The 19,697-nt window shown below is 48.4% G+C and overlaps 1 protein-coding gene across 10 annotated transcripts in view; it reads left to right on the top strand.

The window, feature by feature from the left end:
- The window catches only part of LOC140409050 (protein unc-13 homolog B-like), a 933,512-nt gene that overhangs the window by 817,023 nt on the left and 96,792 nt on the right, over nt 1-19,697 (top strand). For all 10 annotated transcript variants that reach the window (XM_072497095.1, XM_072497100.1, XM_072497102.1 and 7 more), the window contains 2 exons: nt 8,964-9,060; nt 12,681-12,824. In XM_072497095.1, the coding sequence (XP_072353196.1) occupies nt 8,964-9,060; nt 12,681-12,824 (241 nt within the window). The remainder of the gene's footprint in view (nt 1-8,963; nt 9,061-12,680; nt 12,825-19,697) is intronic.

Here is a 19,697-nt window from a genome sequence, read left to right as displayed (position 1 = left end):
AATGGCTAAGTCTGGGTGAATTGTGATCTGAATCGTGCCCATACACCATGTGGAAATCACGCAGTGTTTCAACCCAAAATGATACTAGTCATTTTTTGGGAGAATTCCGCCTGCTATGTTGGGGAGATGGTTCCTGGTACAGCACATTGCTTCCAGTAACTGATTAAAGGGTTAAGTTGCCTGGGAGATAAACCTCCCCCGTCCCTTCTTTCATGGGCATGGCCTACTCAGGCCCTGACCCTAGGCAGTTCCACCTGGGTACCCGGTCCTGCAAGCCTGCCAGTGCCTCATGGGCACCTTCGTAATGCCAGCGTGGTGGTGCCAAGGTGCCAGCCTGACTGTGCCATGGTGCACAGGTGCTGGGGGAGCCAGGGTGCCACCCTGTGCTGTCCCTAACCACCCTTGGGCCTCCGATGGCCTGGGAAACCTCCCATGTGCCATTCCATCTGGTCCACGTTTGTGTGGACCAGTACTGAACCGCACCCGACTGGGGTCTCCCTGGGGAGTCCGGTAGATGCCGGTTAGATCCAGCGTTTAGGCGTGTGAGACTGGGTCCTGCTCATTATGGGCAGTATGCTGACTGCGACGCCTCGCGAGATCTGGTAGTCGGGAAGAATCTACTGACCACATCTTGCTACAATTCCAGCAGGACACGGCTGGTAGATTGCGCCTAAAGTAATTGGTGTTGATTGCACTTTAACGTCTTAAAGTAACTGACTATTTAAGGTGAAGCATTGTTATTTGTATTAGAACATAGAACATAGAACAATACAGCGCAGTACAGGCCCTTCGGCCCACGATGTTGCACCGAACCAAAAGCCATCTAACCTACACTATGCCATTATCATCCATATGTTTATCCAATAAACTTTTAAATGCCCTCAATGTTGGCGAGTTCACTACTGTAGCAGGTAGGGCATTCCACGGCCTCACTACTCTTTGCGTAAAGAACCTACCTCTGACCTCTGTCCTATATCTATTACCCCTCAGTTTAAAGCTATGTCCCCTCGTGCCAGCCATTTCCATCCGCGGGAGAAGGCTCTCACTGTCCACCCTATCTAACCCCCTGATCATTTTGTATGCCTCTATTAAGTCTCCTCTTAACCTTCTTCCCTCCAACGAAAACAACCTCAAGTCCATCAGCCTTTCCTCATAAGATTTTCCCTCCATACCAGGCAACATCCTGGTAAATCTCCTCTGCACCCGCTCCAAAGCCTCCACGTCCTTCCTATAATGCGGTGACCAGAACTGTACGCAATACTCCAGAGTTCTGTACAGCTGCAACATGACCTCCTGACTCCGGAACTCAATCCCTCTACCAATAAAGGCCAACACTCCATAGGCCTTCTTCACAACCCTATCAACCTGGGTGGCAACTTTCAGGGATCTATGTACATGGACACCTAGATCCCTCTAGGAAACCAGGCTGGTAGATCCCGGGTGCTGGTTGTGGGCATGATCCAGATCGCGACATCCAGGAAAGTTGTGGCTTCTTTCTGCCTGGGTTTTCAGATTTCCAGAAAATAAATAAGTATTCAGACATTAACCCTTTGTAGATTTTAAAACATTTTCTTTCATGAGATGTGGGCATTGCTGGCAAGGCCAGCATTTATTGTCCATCCCGAATTGCTCTTGAGGAGATGGTAGTGAATTGTCTTCTTGCAGTTCATCTGGTGCAGGTACACCCACTGTTGTTAGGATTTTTCCCCAGTGATAGGGAAGAACAAGGCATGATGTACCAGCTGCGTCCTGCCGGAATTGGATGGGATGCGGCCGGTAGATCCCGGGAGAGATGGCTCCCGGGATTCTCGACGGTCGTTACGTCCCGTGGGATCTACCGAGATTTCATGAGATGTCGCGATCTGGATCCTGCCCACAACCAGCACCCGGGATCTACCAGCCTCATCGAGAAGAACCCACCCTGGCGCCGCTAAGCAATTGTCCCCACAAATGGGGTCCAAACGGAATGGCTCTTAGGGTATTGGAGGCCTGGTGATTACTATTTGGGCAGGACGGCACCCTGACAGTGCTGATGACACCCAGTCCCTTGGCCATACCAATCTGGCACGCTGGCAGTACCAACTGGGTGCCAGCCTGTCACAGCTAATTTGCCCAGGTGGCACTGTCAGGCTGGCAGTGCCAAGGTGACCAGGTGCCCAGGTGGCATTTTGCCTGCACCGGGGATCGGGGGTGCAAAGTGCCCAAGGACCCCCAACAGGTGAGTTGGGGCATTGCGGAGTTCCAGGGACGAAAGGAGCTCCTCAGTGCAGGAAATGCAACTGAATGCGACCTCAGCAGGGCATTCCCCACTGAGGGCCAGAAAAAAAAACGAGTGCCATGAGATAGTACGGTCGTTCCCCGTGCTATAATCGCTGGGAACGATGCCGCTAATCCCGCCCAGAACGGACTCTGTTTTTGGGTTAGATCGTGCCCATAGTTCCAAGTCAAGATGGTGTGTGGCTTGGAGGGGAACTTGCAGATGGTGGTTTTCCCATGCATCTGCTTCATTTGTCCTTGTAAATGGTAGAGATGATGGGTTTGAAAGGTGCTGTGGAGGCAGCCATGGCTGTATTACTGCAGTGTATCGTGTATGTGACACACTGCTGCCATTGTACATCGGAGGTGGATAGAGTAAATGTTTAAGTTGGTGGCTGGTGTGCAGATCAAGTTTTGTCCTGGATGGTGTCAAGCTTCTTCAAGATTGTTGGAGCTTCACTCATCCTGGCAAGTGGTGAGTAACACCCCACACTCCTGAGTTGTGTCTTTATGCATGGGCTTTGGGGATGCAGGAGGTAAGTTACCAGGATTTTGACCCAGCAACAATGAAGGAATGATGATATATTTCCAAGTCAGGGTGATGAGTTACTTTTTAAAATTCATTCATTGGGCCAGCATTTATTGACACTCCCTAACTATTCTTGAACTGAGTGGCTTGCTTGGCCATTTCAGAGGGCATTCAAGAGTCCAGGTGATGGTGAGTTCCTGTAGTGCACCTTGTAGATGATACATACTGCTGCCATTGTGCGCCAATGATGGAGATGTGAATGTTTGTGGATGGGGTGCCAATCAAAGAGGTCTTCTTTGTCCTGGACGGTGTTGAGCTTCTTGAGGTTTGTTGGAGCTGCACTCACCAAGGCAAGTGGAGAGTAGTCCATCACTCTCCTGGCTTGTACCTTGTAGATGATGGGCAGGCTTTGGGGACTCGGGAGGCAAGTTATTCACTGCAAGATTCCTTGCATCTGACCTCTTGTAGCAACAGTATTAATAATAATAATAATCACTTATTGTCACAAGTAGGCTTCAATGAAGTTACTGTGAAAAGCCCCTAGTCGCCACATTCCGGCGCCTGTTCGGGGAGGCTGGTACTCCAGTAGTCCAGTTGCATTTGGTAATCTGGTTGCATTTCTGGTCAATAGTAATCCCCAGGATGTTGATTGTGGGGGATTCAGTGACGATAATGCCATTGAATGTCAAGGTATGATCGTTAGATCCACTCTTGTTGGTGATGGTCATTTCCAGGCACTTGTGTGGCGCAAATGTTATTTGTCATTTGTCAGCCTAAGTCTGCATATTGGCCATGTCTTTCTGCATTTGGACATGAACTGCATCAAGATCTGAGGAGGCATGAATGGTACTGAACATTGTGCAATCATGAGCAAACATCCCCACTTCTAACCTTATGATGAAGGGAAAGTCATTGATGAAGTAACTGAAGAAGGTTGGACCAAGGACACTATCCTGCAGAGCTAGTGCAGCAATGTCCTGGAGCTGAGATGGAGCTTCAACCACCATAACCATCTTCCTTTGTGTCAGGTATGACTTTAACCAGCGGACGGTTTACCCTGATTCCCACTGACTCCAGTTTTGCTACCACTCTTTGATGGCAGACTCAGTCAAATGCTGCCTTGATGTCAAGAGCAGTTACTCTCATCTCACCTCTGGCAGTCAGTTCTTTTGAAATGAAAAAAATGAAAATTGCTTATTGTCACAAGTAGGCTTCAAATGAAGTTACTGTGAAAAGCCCCTAGTCGCCACATTCCGGCACCTGTTCGGGGAGGCTGGTACGGGAATTGAGCCGTGCTGCTGGCCTACCTTGGTCTGCTTTCAAAGCCAGCGATTTAGCCCTGTGCTATACCAGCCCCTGCTGTGCGATACCAGCCCCTACCAGCCCCTGCTGTGCTATACCAGCCCCTCTTTTATCCATGTTTGGACTAAGGTCAGGAACTAAGTGGTCCTGGCTGAGCTTCAGTGAGCAGGTTATTGCTTTGTAAGCACTGATTGATAGCACTGTCTCCGATACCTTCCATCATAATGCTGGAGCAGAAGTCTTCAGTACTACTGCTGAGATGTTGTCAGGCCAATAACCTTTGCAGTAGTCAGTGCCTTCTTGATATCACGTGGAGTGATATCAGCATCACAGAGACATCTGTGATGGTGGGGACTCAGGAGGAGGTCATGGTGAGTTATCAACTCGGCACCTCTGGCTGAAGATGCTTGCAACTGCTTCAGCCTTGTCTTCTGCTCCCCCATCATTGAGGATGGGATATTTGTGTTGCTCCTCCTCCATGTAGTTATTTTATTACTTGATTTTGCAAGAATGCAGAGATGTGATCTGATCTATTGCTTGTGGGATTATTTAGCTCTGTGTATTGCATGCTGCTTCTGCTGTTTTGTAGCTTCACCATATGCCTAGCATCCCATCAGGCACTTTTCATTGAAACAGTGTTCATCCCCTGGCTTGAAGGTATTGGTAGAGTCGGGGTATGCCAGGCCATGTGGTTACAGATTGTGATTGAATACTTTCCTGCTGCTGCTGGTGGCCCATTGCATCTCATAGATGACCAGGTTTAAGCTGCTAAATCTCTTCTGAACATCCAATTTAGTTTGGTAGTAATGCCACACAACATAATTGTGGTTATCCTCAATGTGAATTCAGGATCTGATCATCACAAAGACTATATGGTGGACAGATGCATCTGCAACAGGTAAATTAATGAGGACAAGATCGAGTACGTTTACCTGTCTTGTTGGTTCTCTCACGACCTGCCGCAAGCCCAGTTTGGCAGATATGTCCTTGTAAGCTTGGCCAGTTTGCTTAGTAGTGCTGCAAAGCCCCTCTTGGTGGTATAGAACATAACAGCGCAGTACAGGCCATTCGGCCCTCGATGTTGCGCCGACCTGTGAAACCACTCTAAAGCCCATCTACACTATTCCCTTATCGTCCATGTGTCCATCCAATGACCATTTGAATGTCCTTCGTGTTGGTGAGTCCACTTGTTGCTCTTTTTAGCCTTAGTTTATTAGCTCTGATTATGTCACCTTTGCTCACGAGTCGCCAGGTATCTTTCTGATACAGCCACGTGGTTAAAGCTCAAGTTATGATTAATAAGTCAGCACACCGCTTAGTAAGATTGAAATCAACGGTCATTTATTATATACAACAAGTAATGTCTACACAATAATCCTACTATCTATATAGAAACCTATCACTACTGGCCAATACTTAACTTTAGGAAGAGCCCACCAGGTCAGGGAAACGAATGGCTTATCGAATCGGATCTGGCCCGCGGGATTCAAAAGGCTGATACAGGTCGATGCCTAGGAGTCTTTATCGGATAGCGATTGCTGGATTCAAACTTACAGTTGCTGGTTGATGTTCTTGCGAAGGTCTCGAGCAGGCAAAGAAGGGAGAGAGAGAGAGCGATCTGAACTTGGCCCCTCACTTTATAGGGCCCAGGGGCTTCCCGCCTCTTGGGGCGGCCCTTGACCCTGAGTCCCAAGTGATTGGACTTGTTCCCAATCACTGGGTTTGATACGTCCAATTGCGAGGCGATTCCCCGATCGGGGGGTGGTCGTTCACCTGCCTTTGTTTCGGCCACTGCAGGCGCCGACAGGTCTGGCCCGGTATTCAATTGCTAATATGTTGCAATTGTTCCCGGGGATAGCCGATTAAACTACAGATGTCTGGGTGGATGGGCTGCTAATAGTCCTGAGTATAACTGAAGATGTCTGGGTTGATGGGCTGTTAATAGTCCTGAGTATCGATCTGGGCCGACTTCCCCAGTGCCGAATATGATATTCTGCCTGCAGCTGTCCGTTTGTGTCTTGTTACCTGCTTTTCCCATCAGCCTTTCTGGTTAGCCATTTTAAATCGGGTTTTGGCCAAATTAATTGGGAAGCAGCCATTTTACGTGGCTACACACTACTGTTGCAGGCAGGGCATTCCATGCCCTTACTACTCTCTGAGTAAAGAACCTATCTCTGACACCTGTCCTATATCTATCTCCCCTCAATTTAAAGCAATGTCCCCTCGTGCTAGACATCACCATCCGAGGAAAAAGGTTCTCACTGTCCACCCTATCCAATCCTCTGATCATCTTGTATGTCTCAATTAAGTCACCTCTTAACCTTCTCTCTAATGAAAACAGCCTCAAGTCCCTCAGCCTTTCCTCATAAGATCTTCCCTCCATACCTGGCAACATTCTGGTAAATCTCCTCTGCACCCTTTCCAATGCTTCCACATCCTTCCTATAATGCCGCGACCAGAATTGCACGCAATACTCCAAATGCGGCCGCACCAGAGTTTTGTACAGCTGCAACATGACCTCATGGCTCCGAAACTCAATCCCTCTACCAATAAAAGCTAACACACCGTACACCTTCTTAACAACCCTCTCAACCTGGGTAGCAACTTTCAGGGATCTATGCACATGGACACCGAGATCTCTCTGCTCATCCACACTGCCAAGAATCTTACCATTAACCCAGTACTCTGTCTTCCTGTTATTCCTTCCAAAATGAATCGCCTCACACTTTTCTGCATTAAACTCCATTTGCCAACTCTCAGCCCAGCGCTGCAGCTTATTTATGTCCCTCTGTAACTTGTAACATCCTTCCGCACTGTCCATAACTCCATCGACTTTAGTGTCATCTGCAAATTTACTCACCCATCCTTCTACGCCCTCCTCCAGGTCATTTATAAAAATGACAAACAGCAGTGGCCCCAAAACAGATCCTTGTGGTACACCACTAGTAACTGGACTCCAGTCTGAACATTTCCCATCAACCACCACCCTTTTGTCGTCTTCCAGCTAGCCAATTTCTGATCCAAACTGCTAAATCACCCTGAATCCCATGCCTCCGTATTTTCTGCAGTAGTCTACCGTGGGGAACCTTATCAAACACTTTACTGAAATCCATATACACCACATCAACTGCTTTACCCTCATCCACCTGTTTGGTCACCTTCTCAAAGAACTCAATAAGGTTTGTGAGGCACGATCTACCCTTCACAAAACCGTGTTGACTATCTCTAATTAATTTATTCCTTTCCAGATGATTATACATCCTATCTCTTATAAACCTTTCCAAGATTTTGCCCACAACAGAAGTAAGGCTCACTGGTCTATAGTTACCGGGGTTGTCTCATTCCCCTTCTTGAACAAGGGGACAACATTTGCTATCCTCCAGTCTTCTGGCACTATTCCTGTAGACAAAGATGACTTAAAGATCAAAGCCAAAGGCTCAGCAATCTCCTCCCTAGCTTCCCAGAGAATCCTAGGATAAATCCCATCCGGCCCAGGGGACTTATCTATTTTCACACTTTCCAGAATTGCTAACACCTCCTCCTTATGAACCTCAAGCCCTTCTAGTCTAGTAGCCTGAATCTCAGTATTCTCCTCGACAACATTGTCTTTTTCCTGTGTGAATACTGACGAAAAATATTCATTTAGCACCTCTCCTATCTCCTCGGACTCCAAGCATAACTTCCCACTACTGTCCTTGAATGGCCCTACTCTTACCTTAGTCATTCGTTTATCCCTGACATATCTATAGAAAGCTTTAGGGTTATCCTTGATCCTACCTGCCAAAGACTTCTCATGTCCCCTCCTGGCTCTTCTTTGCTCTCTCTTTAGGTCCTTCCTAGCTAACTTGTAACTCTCGAGCGCCCTAACTGAACCTTCATGTCTCATCTTTACATAAGCCTCCTTCTTCCTCTTGACAAGTGTTTCGACTGCTTTAGTAAACCACGGTTCCCTTGCTCGACCACTTCCTCCCTGCCTGACAGGTACATACCAATCAAGGACACGCAGTAGCTCTTCCTTGAACAAGCTCCACATTTCCATTGTGCCCATCCCCTGCAGTTTTCTTCTCCATCCGATGCATCCTAAGTCTTGCCTCATCACATCATAATTGCCTTTCCCCCAGATATAACTATTGCCCTGCGGTATATACCTATCCCTTTCCATCACTAAAGTAAACGTAATGGAATTGTGGTCACTATCACCAAAGTGATATGTTGAAGTCCCTCACTCAGAGTACAGCCTATGCCCATGCCACACCCTTTTCACAAGTAGTGTTCAACATGAAGGAGGACATATTCATTTAACTGAGGGGGAACAGTGCAGGGGGTTGCTTTAGGTGATTATCAGCAGAAGATTTCTGTCACGTTTGACCTGATGCCACAAGACCTCTTGGGGTCTGGAGTCGATGTTGAGGACTTCCAGGGGAATTCCCTCCTGACAATATACCACTGTGCCACCACCTCTGGTAAGTCTGCCTGCCAGTGGAACAGGACGTACCCAGGGATGGTGGCCTCGGACATTGGCTGTGAGGTATAAATCGTTGAGTATGACTATGTCAGGCTGTTGCTTGACAAGTCTGTTGTACAGTTCTCCCAATTTTAGAACAAGGTGTGTTTTTGTCATTTACGGTGTCAAAATTGATGCTGGGTGGTCCATCCAGTTTAATTCCTTTTTAACATTTTCTGTACTGGTTAGATGGGTTGAAACAAACCAACAAATTCATTTAAAGGCTGTAAAATATACAATAGAAATATATATCTGTATATTAAATCTCAATTCATAATACATGCCTTCAAAAAAATTCTAACTGACTCATTTATGACTTTATTAGAAGTTTATTTGCACTTTGATGACTGTATCCAATCTTATATACGGTAGGTGGTTTGAACAATTTGCAATGCAGTGGCTGGATGAGAATGAGGAAGTTTCATTGGAATTTCTACATGGAGCCCTCGAGAGAGATAAAAAGGATGGGGTATGTATCCAGAGGTTATATATTTTTTTTAATTACCCATATTTGGATAATGGAGAGTTGTGTATTTGATGAGGAACATGACACAAATACAAAGAACTCTCAAGTAACTCTGCTGATATTTGTCCCAGCTGTGTTTTTTAAATATAGGGATAAATCTAACCAAAAATAAGTCCGTTCTGGGTGGGTTTAGAGGGGTTAAGAACAACTCCGCTATCTAACAGTACTCTTATGTTTTAGGGCCCCCGTTGGTAATGCCCCGTGAGGCCACACTTTACATCATTTCCTGCAATGAGGAGCTCCAACGAGCAGAGCTCCTCCGTGCAGGAAGAGATCCAAAATGGCAACTGGAACTCTCAACCTCCCGACGTGACCTTCGGACCCCACCCCCAGCGCCCCAACTCACCTGTTGGGAGGTCCTTGAGCTCCCCGCTCCCCACCTCATACGGGCAGAGCACCCTCAAGTCCGATCCCTGGCATGGGCAAAATGTCAGCTTGGTACCTTGGCACTGCCAATCCGGTATCCTGACAGTGCCCCTGCAAGCCTGGCAGTGCCACCTGGGCACCCAGGCTGCCCACGTGACACTTAAGGTGCTAGGCTGGCAGTGCCAAGGTGCCCGGGTGGCATCAGTAGTGCTAGGGTGCCACCCTGCCCAGATACCAGCCACCCGCAAGCCTCCAATCGCCTGGGAGACCCTCTCTAAGTGCGGTACTGCCTGGGACCCGTTTATAAGTGCCAGTCCTAAGTGGCGCCCGGCTGTGGTCTCCTCCGCGAGGCCAGTTGATCCCATGAGCCGGTTTGCTCTGGCATCAGCATAACTAAGTGAGCCACTTAACTGCAGGTCAATGAATGGGACCGGATCATGACTTCTCACAAAATCTAACCAGATCTCGGAAGGTCTAACGACCATCGGGAATCCCGGAAAAGGACTCTCACGGGATCTACCAGCAGCTTATTGTCCCGATTCCAGCCGGTCAGCCATAATTCCAGCCATAATACATTCCAGCCATAATACAGTTTGTATTAGGTTTTTTTCCTATTTTTTATAACAATAAATGAACAAATAACAGAAGAATAAGGCAAAACGGGTGCAGGCAGAACAAGGGGCGGGATTCTCCGATGGGCTTGTTTGGCTACTCTCCCCCACAGCAACCTTTAAACCCTTTAAACAGTCAGTCAGTATGTAAACAATTTTCATAATAAAATGAGTGATGACATCTGTACCCCTAAACCCTTTAAAACGCCCATCAGTGCCCCAAGCTTAAAAGTCTGAGAGATGAAGGTAAAAGCAATCATTTTAAAATGATGTAAACCTTTGAAGTGGTTTTCACACATTGAATTTTAAAGTATAGAAGTCTGTGTGTATGCCTAGAGGGCTGAAAGCTTTAAACTACACTGTTAACATTCAATTTCATGCCCTATTGCCTGCTAAAAGCTTTCGGATTGACGGGGCAAAGCAGTTTCAAAGGGGAGGTTCAGATTGTTTATTTATATAGTTCTGCAGAGATTCATTAACTCAACGTAGCAGTGGTTTCCCTAACTGCAGTTTTTTTTGAGTCTGCCTCTTTGTTCTCAAATACTTTCTAGAAAGTGCAAGAGCAGCCCCCACTGCTGCACTTTCTAGCTCAGTTGGCTGGACTGTTGTTTTGTGTTGTGGAGCAATGCCAACAGCATGGGTTAAATTACTGCATAGGCTGAGGTTATTCATAGAGGCCCAGCCTTCTCAACCTTGCCCCTCGTCTGAGGTGTGGTGACCCTCAAGTTAAATCACCACCAGTCAGCTCTCTCAAAAGGGGAGAGAAGCCTATGGTCCTCAGGGGCGATGGCGACTTTAATATTGAAACGGCAGTTCCATCCCTGCTGAACCTGGCTGCCCCCTTTTATTGAATATTTCATAATGTTCTTCAGCATATTCATATCAATACTACTCCTGAAAATTTCCAGGGACATAACAGCATTTATTAACTCAAGGATTAGGCAGATATATGTTGGGCAATCAGGGCAAATGACTGATTATATAGTGCCAGAGCCTGCAGAAGAACAGCTACTCCTGTGCTCGCATCATGTGGCCCCCTCAACTCTGCCTCAGCTGTTTGAACTTGAAAATGTCTTCCCTCCCAAATGCTCGTTTAGCGCAATTGGTATGGGGCTGTTACTGTACCCTGGGCTAGTGTGCGGTCAATTCCATCCCCACTTCACCTGGAGTTGCAACACAATTGAAATTAATAAATTAAATCTTAGAAAAAACCTAAAGTCTTTGGTCTATGGCTGTCTAATAACTGAAGTCGCCAGGTTTGTAAATTGAAACACAATTTTTATTACTAACAATAACTATAATTAAACATGCAACAAATACAACTGGTGAACTATTATCTAATTCCTAACTCCCTCCTCTTTAACTCACCCCACCTTCTACACACACGCAAGACAGACAAACATAGAAGGGGAAAGAGAGGTGTAAAATAATGATGGAAGTAAAAGGATAAGAGTCTTTGTTTCAAATGAACATCTTCCAGTACACCTTTCTTCAATCTAGGCCTTCAGTTCTAGGCATTGCAGTGTTAATGTAAGCCTACTTGTGACAATAATAAAGATTATTATTATTATTATTATTATTATTATTATTATTAATAAGAAATTATCTGCAGGTCAGAAATTAGCAGTAGGCAGCATTTCTGAAGAAAAAGAGAGAGAGATAGACTCTCACAGCTGCTTCTCTCAGTGTCCAGGGTCTTGTGTCCTCTGAAAACCATCCCACTCAGGCAGAACCAAATCACTGCCTGTTACTGGGCAGATTACGGCCTTTTGTCAATTCATTAGCCACCAGCCACCCAATCGAACCTAATCCCCAAAAGTCTGAGTTTTTCTGTGCAAAAGCTATATCCCCAATAGCACAGTGTACTATTTTGCAACTTTTGAGTTCCTCACTTCCTCAGTCCAACTGTGTCCATTAAACATCCATGGATCAAATTGATAACCACAAAGTAAAATAATTGGGAAATAAGGGAATCGACAGGAAGGGCCCTTACGGGGTGCAGAACTTAGACCCACCAGCAGGATACCAGCTTGACTTCATCTGACCGTCCAGCTTCTCTGAGGTTTCTGAATGTCCAGAACTCTCTTCCACAGAGACCAGTGGAGACTGAGGTAGATAGATTCTTAACTAACAAGGGCCAAGATAGATAGATTCTTAACTAACAAAAGCCAAGGTAGATAGATTCTTGACTAACAAGGGAGTCAAAGATTATCAGGAGTAGGTGGAATGTGGAATCGAGGCATGATCTGATTAAATGGTGGGACAGACTCGAGGGGCTGAATGGCTCCTAATTCATATGTTCATTTTTACAATGAGCTGTACCCACTTGGGAACAGGGGAATAGCCAGGCCTGGTGGAAGTCATTCAGCTGTTTGCATGTTTGAAAAAATAAATACTGGGAAGCTCTTTTTGTGAAGATCATAATTTGACAACTAGGGTGTAGCTTTTAAAATCTAAAAAAGCAAAAAAAAAACATGTAATTTGGAGTTGGAAAGCTTACTCTTATACTTGAATTTCATATTGTTTTATTGTAGATATGCTCTAAATGCTTTGATTTCTAAACTGAATTTATATGTTGTACATCAGTTCCAGCAAACATCTGAGCATGCTTTATTTTCCTGCTCGGTGGTGGATGTGTTCACACAATTAAACCAGAGCTTTGAGATTATCAAGAAACTCGAGTGCCCTGATCCCTTGATTGTTGCTCATTACATGAGGAGATTTGCAAAGGTAAAACATTTTTTTCAACATTCCAGCTGAGAAAAATTGACCGAAGATTTTAACTTTGGGGTGACTCCTGTTGTGGTTTGTTATTATTAGAGCGTATGTTTCAAAGTATGAATGGAGGAAAGCTACAAAGTGGACAGGAAGAAAAAATGTTGTTAAGGAGGAGGGTGACTCGGATATGTTGTCTGAGAATTTTCAGTGCACAGAACCAACCCTTTTTGTATGCCTGAAAGAAGCGTTTTTCTGTTCAGCAGAATTTCACTTTAGACATGTTGATAATGCTGAACTGGGGTAGCTTAAATATATAATCATGAACTGCTTACCAGTAAGCCAAAGATCCCACTCATGCTTTGTGACTGTGCGTTTGAGTGGAGAAACAATTGTGGCTTCTCCGTCAGCCCAACCTGATGGAAGACTCGACCCGAGTCCGGTCCCAGTGCTGTTCCAGGCTGGGGTCTGGTGCCCAGGGGCCCCTGCTGTGGCCGGGGGTGTGATGTGTGTGCAGGGCAGGACCCTCCAGCACAACCAGCTCATTGGATGGCACCCTGCGAGATGGCAGGGAATGTAAGAGAGGAGGAGGCTTGGGGGATTCGAGGCAAATCATAACAGACTGTCGTTCTCTCACTTTAATTAAGTTTAGGGGAGTCAGACAAGTAAACAAAATAAGTTTATTTGTAAGTACAATAATATCCACTCATGTATATAATGAGATGCAGACAGGCAGTGATTGACACATAGGATGACCAGTAAGCATACAACGCAGCACAGCCAATCACCAGACAGGACACTACCACTATAAAGCCAGAGGGCACTAGGTTTCCCGCTCTCTCAGGACCCAGCTACTGAGAGAATCAGAGTCCACGAGCTAGCAAGCACAAACACTATGCGGTAGCTAGTAAGTCTGGTCAGGCTAGTACAAGGTCACTCGTCAGATCAGTATAGTGTCGACCCACAGCTGAATATGTACAGCAGTTCATCTACTTGAATAAAACAGTGTTGGATTTTCTCCTGTGTTAGACGCCTGTTTCTAACTTCCCTGCATCGAGTGCAGTCTACATCGAGCCAACCTGCCCAACACATTACATGGGGCCCGGTTAAACCTCACCAGGTCCTCTCTCTGTGATGGTAGGTTCCTATCTGGCTGGCCTTATATCCAGCATGGTTATCAGCCCCGTAGTTAGTATGGGAGCTCATATTCCTCGAGTCACATGGGGTAAACAATCGACTCTGCCCCGTGTGCCAGTGTAGGTTATTACACTCACCCTCTTCAATTCCTTACAGGTATGGATGATATTGTGGACCTTGCAGCAGCTGCCCTCACGGTGGCAGTCCAGGCGGCCAGATGGTGGAGAAGGCATCGCCAGGGGGAGGCTGGCGACAACTCAAGGTGTACAGGTGTCGCTGGCCATTCAAAGAGATTTCGTACAGCATGTGCTGCAGGAGGCTCTGCCTCAACAAGAGGATAGTGCGGTACCTGTGCCATGTCCTGGCATCACGTAGAGGAGGAGGATACCCATTCCCAGTGACCATCAAGGTCACCATAGCCCTTAACCTTTAGGCATTCCAGGGCTCGAGCGGGGACTTGTGTGGCATTTTCCAACAACCAGCCCACACCTGTGAAGTCACGGATGCCCTATTTGCCCGGGCAGCTGACAATATAAACTTTGACTCATACCAAGTCCATGAAGATGCCCAGGAAGCAGGATTATCTGCCATAGCGGGGATGCCGCTATCCACATAGGGGGTAATAGATGGAACACATGTGGCCTTGCGCGCACCGGAACTCTGGGAGCACCCTTCATTAACAGGAAGGGGTTCCACTCCCTGAACATCCAACTCGTGTGTGATCACCCACTCCGTGTGGGTGCACACCTGTGTGCATATGCTTCCTCGGATATGTGCACAACAGCTACATCCTGTGTCAGTCGGAGATTGTCGGCCTCTTCGAGGGACACCCCAGGATGACCGGTTAGTTCTTGGGGGATAGGACCAGGCTAATGATGCCACTACAGAGGCCCAAAAACAATGCGGAGACCCGATCTAATGAGGCCCATGTGGCCAACTGGGCTATCATTGAGCGGTGCATGGGACCGCTGAATATGCGGTATCGATGCCTCGATGCTGTGGTGGTGCCCTGCAGTCCACCTTCCGGAGAGTTGCCCACTTTGTGGTGCTCAACTATGCCTTCCACAATCTGCCACAGCAGTGGGGTGACATGCTGGAGGTAGAGGAGGAGGAACATGTAGCCTCGAAAGAGGAGGACGAGGAGGAGGAGCCGGACCAGGAGGGACTGGAGGCCAAATCTGGGGAGGACATATGGGAGCAGCTGGAGAATGGAGGACAGGCAGTGGCAGTGAGGGTCCGGCATGTCAGGAGGGTCAAGGAGGCCCTCATCCTCGCCCACTTCTCATAGGACGTGGTTTCTCACCCTTCTCCCCATCTCACCCACCGCCCCTCCCCACCTGATCCGCCTCTCCCTCTCCGTCCACCCATCCTTCCCGGGGGTGCAGGCCGGCCCGTAGTGTGGAATGATGTGAGAGGCTACACATGCCTCAGGTGTAACGTATTTGAATGATGGACAGTTAATGACCCTTCCTAACTGTCCCATACTACCGATGGTGCCGCTCCTCCACATCCCTCCCTCCTGCCCTCTCAGTCATCCTCAATCTTGGGCAGCATGGTAGCACAGTGGTTAGCAGAGTTGCTTCACAGCTCCAGGGACCCGGGTTCGATTCCCGGCTTGGGTCACTGTGCGGAGTCTGCACGTTCTCCTCGTGTCTGCGTGGGTTTCCTGCGGGTGCTTTGGTTTCCTCCCACAGTCCAAAGATGTGCAGCTTAGGTGGATTGGCCATTCTAAATTGCCCTTGGTGTCCAAAAAGGTGGGGTGGGGTTACTGGGTTACGGGGATAGGGTGGAGGTGGGGGCTTGGGTAGAGTGGTCTTCCCAAGGGCTGGTGCAGACACGATGGGCCGAATGGCCTCCTTCTGCACTGTAAATTCTATGATTTTATGAACCTTCTTAATCTTCCGTGTTCTACGTCTAGGCATGTCCCTAGAATGCACATCAGAGGTGGAGGTAGCCTGCTGCTCATCACGCCCTGTGGCCATTGATACCCCTGGCGGGCATCCTCTGGAGGGCCTGGGACCAGGGGGATCTGGCCGAATTGCTGGTGGTCTGTATCTCGCCGTGCCACCCTGTTCCGCCCACTTGACCTCAAGACGCGCCGTTGTCAGAAGGAGGAGACTTAGGAGAGCCATGGGTCACCTTGGGACAGAGGGGCAGCTGGATTGAGCTCCAGAGGCCCCAGGGCCAGCTGGCTCTGTCAGCCCTAGCAGCTCCACATTGTTTTCACCATGGTGTCGATGCCCCTCTGAGAAAGCACCACGCTCTGAAGTGCCTCACCAATGTCCACCTGCGACTGGGACACGGTCCTCAGCAACAGGAAATTCTCTGGAGCACCTCGGCAATGCCCACCTGAGACTGGGACATGCTCGCAGTGCCCTGGCAAGGTCCGACTGGGAAATGCTCTGGAGCGCCTCGGCAACATCCACCTGCGCCAGAACATGTCCCCCAGCAACCTGGACATGCCATCGAGGCCCTCAACCATGGCCTATACTGACTGAGCAACGTCTTGGACACCACCATTCATGTTGCTGATATCGTGCTCCAGACTGTCCACTACGATCGCCACCCGAGCAGTGTTGGCCTCGGTCTAATGCATTCCTGCACCCGTAGCCTCTGGGACTCCTCCAATTGCCTATGGACCAGCTGGACTGTTGCTGACATCACTCTCTGAATATCACGGCTGCCCTCGTGTCTGCATCAGCTCCAGGCTTACTGGTCCAGAGGTTCGACATTGGTATGGGACCCAGCTGGGTTGTGGGGCCCAGCAGACCTCCGACTGTTGTCCCCCTGGACGTTCCTGCCTCCACTTGATCAGCCACTGTGTGGTGCTCACCAGATTGTGCCCAGAAAACTGTTCACTACTTTCGCCAATTGGTGACATCCTCGGAGCTCTCAATGAAGGTGTTCTCTGATGGAGATCCTGCGGGAGAGTGGACATGTGGTCAGTGGGAAAGAAGGATCATTATGTCCAGCATGAACAACTCACGTGTGATAGGTCATCTGGGTGGGGCCGGTGGATACTCACTTCAGCGGCGCAGGCCAATCTCGACTTCTGTGACTGATCTGTCGTCGGCCATCGTCGCAACCTCCAGGGCCCGTTCCTTGTAGGAGGCGAGGACTCTGATGTCTGGCACGCCTCTGCCCGTCTGGGCCATTTCCCGTCTGTTGTGGGACAACTTCTCTTGCGGGGACATCGGGAAGGCATCGTGAGCTGCTTCATGCATCGTGGGGCGGGCTATGGCGGTGTTTCAGGCGTGGGCCCTGCCGCTAGACATGGCTGGGGTGTGCAGGTGGGTGCCAGGGTGTACTTAGGCACAGGCACGCTATTGTGCTTGGGGTGGTGCGGGGGCAGGGCCATGGGGGGGGGGGGGGGGTGTGGATGCGTGGGAGGGGGGAGTGGCAGGGAGGACTGGTGCCAGGGGGCTGATACCAACTCACCCGTGCAGCCTGGTGATGATTGAGCTTCTTGCGGCACTGGGTGGCTGTCCTCCTGGTGACACTCCCAACGCTAACGGCCGCTGCCACTGCCTCCCAGGCACCACTGGCTGCGCTGTGGCTGATCCTCTAACCACCTCGGGGGAATAGGGTATCCTCTTTGGACTCAACCGCACCCAACAGTTGGACATCCACCCTCCACCCTGGAAGCCTTGGATGAACTTGTATCCAAGGTCACCATTGCAGATGTCAGAGCAGCCTTCTCGAAGGTCAATCCACAGAAAGCCACTGGCCCGGATAAGGTACCCGGAGGAGCACTCAGGTCTTGCACGGATCTGCTGGCGAGGTATTCGCAGACATCTTCAACCTCTCTTTACTACAATCTGAGGTCCATATCTGCTTCAAGAAGATGACCATCATCCCTGTACCAAACAAAAGCCAGGCAGCATGCCTTAATGACTATCATCCAGTAGCTCTGACATCCATCATTATGAAGTGCTTCGAAAGGTTAGTCATGGCACGAATCAACTCCAGCCTCCCGGATTGCCTTGATCCACTACAGTTTGCCTTGCGGTCCACAGCAGACACCATCTCCCTGGCCCTGCAATCAACACTGGAACACCTAGATAACAAAGACACCTATGTAAAACTCCTATTTGTTGACTGCAGCTCAGCCTGAATTCAACACTATTATTCCAATGAAACTCATTTCCAAACTCCATGGCCTTGGCCTCGGCTCCTCTCTCTGCGACTGTCTCCTGAACTTTCTAATCCACAGGCCACAATCAGTAAGGATAGGCAACAACACCTCCTCCATGATCATCCTCAACACCGGTGCCCCACAAGGCTGTGTCCTCAGCCCCCTACTAGTCTCCTTATACACCTATGACTGTGTGGCTAAATTCCCCTCCAACTCGATTCTCAAATTTGCTGATGAGACCACAGTGGGTCAGATTTCAAACAATGATGAGACAGAGTATAGGAATGAGATACAGAATCTGGTGAGACAACAATAATCTCTCCCTCAATGTCAACAGAACGAAGGAGATTGTCATTGACTTCAGGAAGCGTAGAGGAGAGCATGCCCCTGTCTACATCAATGGGAACGAAGTAGCAAGGGTCGAAAGCTTAAGGTTTTTATGTGTCCAGATTACCAACAACCTGTCCTGGTTTCCCCATGCCGACAATATAGTTAAGAAAGCCCACCAACGACTCTACTTTCTCAGACTGAGGAAATTTGGCATGTCAGCTCCAACCCTCACCAACCTTTACAGATGGCACCATTGAAAGCATTCTTTCTGGTTGTATCACAGCTTGGTATGGTTCCTGCTCTGCCCAAGACCGCAGGAAACTACAAAAGGTTGTGAATGTAGCCCAGTCCATCACGCAAACCAGCCTCCCATCGATTGACTCTATCCATAACTCCCACTGTCTCGGAAAGGCAACCAGCATAATTAAGGACCCCACGCACCCTGGACATACTCTCTTTCACCTTCTTCCTTCAGGAAAAAGATACAAAAGTTTGAGGTCACATACCAACCGACTCAGGAACAGCTCCCTGCTGCCATCAGACTTTTGAATGGACCTACCTCGTATTAAGTTAATCTTTTCTCTGCATCCCAGTTATGACTGTACCATTACATTCTGTACTCTCTCCTTCCTTCCCTATGTACGGTATGCGTTGTCTGTATAGCATGCAAGAAACAACACTTTTCACTGTATAACTAATGCACCATAATAATAATAAATCAAATCAAACCGGGCAGCACGGTAGCATTGTGGATAGCACAATTGCTTCACAGCTCCAGGGTCCCAGGTTCGATTCCGGCTTGGGTCACTGTCTGTGCGGAGTCTGCGCATCCTCCCCGTGTCTGCGTGGGTTTCCTCCGGGTGCTCCGGTTTCCTCCCACAGTCCAAAGATGTGCAGGTTAGGTGGATTGGCCATGATAAATTGCCCTTAGTGTCCAAAATTGCCCTTAGTGTTGGGTGGGGTTACTGGGTTATGGGGATAGGGTGGAGGTGTTGACCTTGGGTAGGGTGCTCTTTCCAAGAGCCGGTGCAGACTCGATGGGCCGAATGGCCTCCTTCTGCACTGTAAATTCTATGATCTATGAAATCATCAAAATGTGGGGCTGGTCTGTGCAGTGGATTGGCTGTGTGCTGTCTGGGGTTTACTCTGTGGGATCATTTTAAGAGCTACTCCCCCTAATTAGCAGGTAGCTGCCATGCACGGTCCAGGCTAATCAGTTGGTGGGACAGTCTTTTTTGCGTTGAGCCCATGGAGCATCATTAAGTGCCCTAATTAATGTTAGATAC

The sequence above is a fragment of the Scyliorhinus torazame genome, chromosome 3 (assembly GCF_047496885.1).
Source record: "Scyliorhinus torazame isolate Kashiwa2021f chromosome 3, sScyTor2.1, whole genome shotgun sequence".
Taxonomy (NCBI): domain Eukaryota; kingdom Metazoa; phylum Chordata; class Chondrichthyes; order Carcharhiniformes; family Scyliorhinidae; genus Scyliorhinus; species Scyliorhinus torazame.
Note: the sequence above shows the minus strand (reverse complement) of the source record. Positions and strands in the feature narration are given on the sequence as shown.